The sequence below is a fragment of the Ictalurus punctatus genome, chromosome 2 (genome assembly GCF_001660625.3).
Source record: "Ictalurus punctatus breed USDA103 chromosome 2, Coco_2.0, whole genome shotgun sequence".
In the NCBI taxonomy this organism is placed as follows: domain Eukaryota; kingdom Metazoa; phylum Chordata; class Actinopteri; order Siluriformes; family Ictaluridae; genus Ictalurus; species Ictalurus punctatus.
In genome coordinates, this window is record NC_030417.2 from 17,984,647 (window position 1) to 17,992,146 (window position 7,500).

The 7,500-nt window shown below is 40.3% G+C and overlaps 1 protein-coding gene across 2 annotated transcripts in view; it reads right to left on the reverse strand.

Annotated features, from left to right (window-relative positions):
• Positions 1 to 7,500, reverse strand: part of LOC108277157 (diacylglycerol kinase theta) — a 32,680-nt gene that overhangs the window by 5,348 nt on the left and 19,832 nt on the right. Inside the window, exons 6-14 of one of the 2 annotated variants that reach the window (XM_017489615.3) lie at positions 4,770 to 4,926; positions 4,351 to 4,425; positions 3,392 to 3,492; positions 2,488 to 2,702; positions 1,665 to 1,755; positions 772 to 826; positions 584 to 645; positions 307 to 457; positions 130 to 168 (exon numbers count right to left, since the gene is read on the reverse strand). In XM_017489615.3, coding sequence (XP_017345104.1) covers positions 130 to 168; positions 307 to 457; positions 584 to 645; positions 772 to 826; positions 1,665 to 1,755; positions 2,488 to 2,702; positions 3,392 to 3,492; positions 4,351 to 4,425; positions 4,770 to 4,926 — 946 coding nt within the window. The remainder of the gene's footprint in view (positions 1 to 129; positions 169 to 306; positions 458 to 583; positions 646 to 771; positions 827 to 1,664; positions 1,756 to 2,487; positions 2,703 to 3,391; positions 3,493 to 4,350; positions 4,426 to 4,769; positions 4,927 to 7,500) is intronic. The other variant, XM_017489622.3, reaches the window with a different exon arrangement.

A 7,500-nucleotide genomic window follows, 5' to 3' on the forward strand; every position in this document is an offset into this window, starting at 1 on the left:
ACACACACACACACACACACACAGACACACACAGAAAGAGAGAGAGATTATCCTCTCTTCCTCCATGGCCAGAGCCTGGATGTAAGCCAGGTTGCCATAGAAATGTTGCTACGGTGACAAGTTCCTCACCTTGTGCTGGGTAGATGTGAGTGATGGTGACCAACTGACCTGCAGAGAGAGAGAGAGAGAAAGAGAGGAAGAAAGAGAGAAAGAGAGAGAATGCGAGAGAGAGAGATTAAGATTTCTCTCTTCCATGGCAGAAACACGATCATCGAGTAAAGAAGTGTGTGGGAGAGCGAGACTGACTCTTGATAGCGAGGTGTTCCTGAAGCAGCTCTGTGTACTCCTCTGTGTTGAGTTGCAGCGGAAGTCCTCCGATCAGCAGGTCCACCTGGACCACCCGGTTCCTGCTCTCCACAATGTAAAAGCGTGTCTGGTTCATCTGCCTCAGAGACGTCTGAAACACACACACACACACACACACACACACGCAGACTCATTAAGGAACTGAGAAAAAAGAGCAGCTTCAAAACGAACAAATTGTTCATTCTCTTGAATCCGACAAAGGAGAAGCCCGGTGTACCTTCCTGATCTCCTGCAGTTTATCCAGTAACAGCTCCTGACCACCAAGAACCTGCTTCTGCACTGCAAGACAACCACAAACCCTACGGTTTAGACGTGATCTAGCACACGCACTGTGATCTCCAACAGTAACTCCTTCATGTCTAATCTCATGCATGGGCACCTAAGCATAAGGAGAGCTTAGCTTACCTTGTTTGCTGCTCATGAAAACCTCCATCAGGTTAAAATCTGCAGGGTTTTCATTCTGAAACACACACACACGTCAGTGTTAAACACCTCTCGGTCGTTTTTCAGCAAACAAAGAGTTACGGAGTTTACAAATACGTTTTTAAGCCTTGAAGTGTTTTACTCGTGATGCTCAGAAACAGAACACTATACTAAATATACATCATCACATTATTATTAAATCACACAAACACAGAAGAGGATGTGATGCGGTACTTGTGTTCATCTATTTTTATCTAGATGTTAGGTTACATGACCACACGTTCTTGTTTCCAACCACAAGCTGTATGTAAACTCCAGCACTGACACAATGATGATGATACGAGAGGCGAACACGATGCGTTCGAAGAGAAAGCAGAGAGAAAAGACAGACTTAAAAGGTGCGCGTGAAACATATTTGCACAACGATGTATTTCTATGCAAAAGGTTGATTACATCACAGTGCTGACGAATTCTCGATTCGGATTGGTCAGAAGGTGCTAGGTTCATTTTCTACAACAGCAGCTCTGACAAAAGTGCAGCTGCACTTAAAAGTTTATGAAAAGTTTCCGTTCTCCTCCGTGGAAACGTTATTAGACACTAAGACTGCTGTATAGCTAGCTAGTCTTCGTCCCAGTCGGCATACTAATGTCCGTTCTCTATATAAACTAACACTTAAACTTAAACTGCAATCTGGCGCATATCCAATTTGGGACGAATCCCATGCATGAAAACGTCATGTTCAATGAACTTCTGAGAAAGTATAGAAAAAATAGTTAAACAGGTGAACTGTGATGGGTCAGACATGGCTTAGAAGCGGAGGAGATCCTAATGTTTAGTGTGTCGAGCGTGTTAGAAAGTAGAGATGAGCGGTGTACCTGTTTGCCGAGCTGGACGAGCGCTTCCTTAATGACGGAGTCTACCGTTGTGCTCTTCCCAATGGTGATACTAATGTAGGCAACGCCGACCCTGCAGATTCACACACACACACACACACACACACACATTTACAGCCTAAAAATGCTCGAACTGACATTACAATAAACACACTCTCAGTTTCAAAAACACATTAAAGCATTAACTATGAAAATTTCAAATCTATTATTACTACTGCTACTAGGTTGTGGTTATTACCTGTAATGAAACATCTGAGGATCTCCAGAAAGTGAAATAGATGATTTTACAAGTAAAATACAAGTTTGCTTAAAATTTGACAAAGCCCTTATATTGTCAGGGACAACAGTACTCTAAACGACCTCCTGAAGTGTTCTGACACAGCTACTGACACGAATACTTGTGACTCTTTCTCTCATTTTACTATCACGCCACTGTAAATCACTTTAATTTCACCAGAGAATATTACATTTTTTAACCCTCGTCTATCCTGACTAATGCTTAGAATAATAAACTATATTCTATTAGCATATGGTAGCCATCATGGCATCAAGGCTTGCATCATATATCATGAAATTGCCCAGTAACAGTAACAGGACACTCCCGTATGACATCTGCATATGAGCAAGTCAGGATGATGTCATTGAGATAACGCAGGGTTCAAGGAAACTGTTCTCAAATACTCACACAGAAATATTTACACTTTGTGGGCGCTGCCAAAATATTGTCAGTACGTGTCGTGTAAATACGAGTACCGCAAATCAATCTGGCCCTCGTGGTATGTTTTCCGATTAAATAAGCGCTCACTTAAGCCAGCCAGCGTAGATCTTGAGCAACTCCGTGTCTTTGGGCTTGGCTCGGAGCAGCCACACCTCCGGGGGGCAGTCCTTAAACATGGCCTTGTTGTCGGGCATGCCATTGCGATTGATGATGTCATCGTTTAGCAGGTCGGGGTGGGTGTAATTCTGGAGCTCGTACTCCTGCGCATCGTCCGGGATGTAGAACGCCCTGAGCGCCGCTTCCTGCTCAGGCAGAGAGTACGATTTAAAAGACTGGCAAACCATCAATGTGAATGCACCTTGACATTTTTGTTGTAATTACATAGAACTGAATACATCTTTACTAAATTATAAAACTATATTCCTCAGTGCTTTTCACGCTTCCATCCTTTAATACTGGATATCAGTCAGTACTAGAGCTGCAACAGCTAATCAATAAAATCGATAATAATCGATTATGAAAATCATTAGTCAACGAATTTCATTATCGATTAGTTGGTCTGCGAGGCACGTTTACTCACTACGTTACTTCTGTTACTAAAGTTGTGTCCCAAATGATGTACTGCACACTTACACTATGCACTGTATACTCTACCGTCTAGTGTATGATGTTTAGAAAGGTAATATTGTCTCAAATGGAACACTAGCGGGTTTTTTACTAACCGAAAGTATAAGTCGCTTCCTAGTCAGTGGCGCATCACGTCATACGCACGTATTGTGACTTATATATATGTATATATACGTACATACATACATACATACATACACTAGTTTATGCATTAAAGTATTTATGTAGTATTAAGTATTTATGCATTAATTTTTATGGATGCACAAATAGCACTGACTTAAACTACAGTCCTAAATGAATAATATATATTCTGGTGTGTATCTGTGTATTGGGTACTTTTCAGATTTTCTTGTTAAAATCTCACCAGTACTTCCTCGTTCTTGGTGATTCTAGGAATGGAGACCAGCCGGAACTGGTTACGCTTTGCGCCATCATCCCCGTCAAACACTCTCAGAGTCTGCTTTCCTAAAGAAGGAGGAGGAAAGTTTTGTTTTTTCAACATTTGATTGCAACTGCACTTAATTTATTTATTTTTTTTAGAAATTGTATTTTAAAACACAAAAAAAAAAATTACAAAACAATCAACTCATGACAGCATATGACTCCATCTCCACCGATGTCTTCATGACGTAATCATGACAGTGTTATGACTCGGGATTTCGAGTTAAGTTCAGCAAATACGTAAGGAGAAAAGCTTGTGCTGTTACGGGAAAATAATCAACGACAGGATGGTGCGATGAAGCGGAGTTACTTATACCACCCTGAAGTTGCTTATTTTTCTCTAACAGCACAACCAGACGTGTTTTCCTCTTGTACTACAGCAATTTGTCCAAGAGACCAGTTAATTCCTGTTATCACTTATCGAACAGCAGCTATAAAGTTATACAGGTTGATTAAAAAAATAATAATAATAATCCACCCAAACGGCGACGCCTTCCCTACAATCCTCTTTCGAAAAACTTTTATTACGAAGTTCTGACACTGGAGACTCCTTCCTTAAATATCACCACAGCAAGAATGACACTTTCACATCAGTTTATGTAAAAGTGTCCAACACAAGTGTAAGCTGTTACTATAGAAACAATAACATTAGAACAAGCGCGTTAATTTAAACCTGTGATTTCCCTTAAAGACAGAACTACTCTCAGAGCTGCTGCTATAGAAAATTAATCAACACTTTCTGACCAGTTGTAACTGAGATTCAACAACACTGTGCTATAATGCTGTATTATTATTAAACTATAATGATGAGGCTAAGCACGAGTAGTGAGTCGGGAGCCACAAGTGAGCGTTACACTAATTTGATACACTTTATATCTTTACCAGTATCCGATGAGCCTGAGGACTGATTGTCCTTCGATGCTACTGGGTTTGGGACATCGGAGTCATCTAGATTATCTATAAAGATGAAAACATACAAGTCTGAAGTCAATGGAGGCAAAATAAAGTTATCGGAATCCTTAAAGCAACAAATTACCTTCATTTAAATAAAATGGCTAGAATACAAAGTGGAGCAAACCCTCGAACAACTGTGAGATTACAACACACACCCATCGGGACAGGCGGAATCTTAATGGCTGAATTATCGAGCGCTGCCTCAAAGCGAGGGTAACAACGTTGTACCTGTGACGTCCCTGAGGAATCGTGAAGCGACACCTTGTGGGATCATGAACACACGCTTCGCTTCTAGTCTAAACCACTACGGCTCTATCAATGACTGGCAATCTTGGCAGGCTGATTACCCAGTTCGCACTGCTGCGGGGGCTCCGAGATGCGGAAGCAGTGCATCTTGCTGAAGTTGCGCGAGCAGATGCGGACACAGCTGGGGTGCAGGATCATGTTGCGCAGACGACCCAGACCGCACTCGGGAGGGATCATTATACAACACGCGGGGTGCGTCTGGAAACACACACACACACACACACACACACACACACACACACACACACACACACACACACACACACACATTTGACAGATGAGGAGACTGAGTGAACATTTAAGGATGAAAGTAGAATGTATGGTATGAAAGAAAACAGCAATAATACAGAAAGACAGAAAGAAAGCGCAAACAATGTAAAGAGAACGCGAATAAAAAACCTAATTCAAAATGCAGCACTGTATGCTTGTATTGTCTGAAAGATCCCCAAACATGTTTTGTATTGAAAAGTAACAGATAACCTTTAAAAGCGCACCTATAATGGTTTTGTTTTAAAGGTCTCATACAATAGATTTACATGCATCCAAGGTAAAAAAATACTTCAATGTGCTCATAATTTAAACTGCAGCATTAGCTTTTTTCCCCCCAATGTCAAAAATGACTCGTTCAATGATCCGTTCTAAAGGATTCATTCTAAACTCCTTCTTTCAGAGAGCATACTTTGCTCTGATTGGTCAGATGTCCGAGTCTGTAGCGATTGGTCTACTGCTGTCAGCGTGTTTCAAAAAGGAAACGCCCACTACCATAACGACTGTCAGCGAGCACCCGATGAAGACCAGAGGCGGGGCTTTTTGTTACAAACCTACGTAGGTTAGTACAGGAAGTAAGTCTGGAATTACTAACGACTCATTTCAGCTGTTCAGAATCGCTTCCTTCTTTTGTCCTGCGCTTTGATTTTTTAAACTTTTCAGACATTTTTACATTCACAAACAGCTCTACATGAAAAGTAATATCTGAAAAACCATAATAGGTGCCCTTTAAGAGGAATTTCTCTTGAATGAATTCCGGTTCATTTAAGGCTACTGCTTTAATCGCAGCTCTTTCGGTCTATAAGAACGTTTAGATGCTGCGATGAGTATACGAGTGGTCGTTTCCTCTCGGCTGCCTTTCTCACCAGTGTGTGCGTCTGTGTATCTGCTTAGAAAGCATGCTGAAGTGGACCAGCTCTATTCCCAGCTAAAGATGAACAAGCTGTAGTGCTGGAGAATGCCGTAACCTCCGTGTAGATGTTTCCACGTTCGTAATGAATTTTTTTTTTTGGTATCCATCAAAAAAGTCACGTAAAGGAACAGTCCAGGGTTTTCCAGATTCATCTCTAATCACCGGATCTGTACTGTACCGTGTGAGGCGATCCGTATATTTCATAACTTCTACGAAAACGATGATTCAGCCCAATACGCTTCAGAATTCAGGACACCACGTGGGATATGAACATCAAACACGACGTCCTCCTGAGACGAACCCAAACATTCAAATCTGAAAATGACTCTAAATTAAAATCTTAATCTGCATATAACTCCTTTATGACATACAGGACACTGTCTGAGTGGATGAGACGGTTATTTAATGCATCAGAATGAAAGAAACTCAATATGAAAATCAGCATTTAATAGTTTTTTGTCTATTAGCCGGAGAGAGATGAACGACAAATCCCTGCTGCGTTGAGGCTTTATTGATTTTGTATTTATTAAGGAACATCAAGTCTTCTTTGTTTATCTACTCATAATTTCATGTAACAAGTTAATTCCTATCATCATTTATGTTATAGCAACTATAAACTGTCGTTTATACCTCACCAGCTTCTTTTAATACGTCACAAAAAATGACCAAGAGACTGCAAAACAAAAACTGTCTCTTGTTAACTTTCCGGCTGTAAAGCGTTATCGCTGACACTGGAAACTCCTTCCATTAATGCCACCTTTCAAGTCTGATGTAAGCTGTTACTATAGAAACAATGATGTGTTTCTGTAGTAGGAGTGAATTGACATAACTACTGTCCGAGCTGCCTTTATAGATTAATAACAAATACCTTCTGACCAATCAGAATCAAGAATAGAACAGTGCTGCTCTATAAGAAATTTTGAACACTTTTGAATATGTTCCTTATACCTGTACATACATTATATCCTATACCTATACCCATTATATTACAAGTGTGCATACTGTATATGTAACCTTATACTGTATATTTTTACTTCTTAATATTGTTTTATATGTTAGTCTAATCATTCTTTGTGGAGACAGGTGGTGCTGCAGCGTAGCCGACGCATCTGTTTAACTCTTCAGTACAGTCGCCTCTGAAAGTATTGGAACAGCAAGGCCGTTTAAAAAAAAAAAAATTCTATACATTGAAGACATTTGGGTTTGGAGATCGAAAGATGAATATGAGATGACGGATCAGAATTTCAGCTTTCATTTCCTCATACTTAACATCTAGATTTGTTAAACAACTTAGAACATGGCATCTTTTGTTTGATCCCACCCTTTTAAATTCACTTTTTAAGAATGAACACCTCTGAATGTCTGCTGTTCTTGTAGAGCCTTAGCTTTCACTTGTGAAGAATGCATTTGTTATTAAACTGGATAAACCGATATGAAGATCAGAGAACTGTCTGTGGGAGAAAAGTAAGCCATTTTAAAGTGGAGAAAAGTGGGGGAAATCTATCAGAGACATTGTACAAGTACCTGGAAACTGTTGACTAGCTGATACACCAATTTGGGATGTCTTGAAAAAGAAAGAAACCACTGGTGTT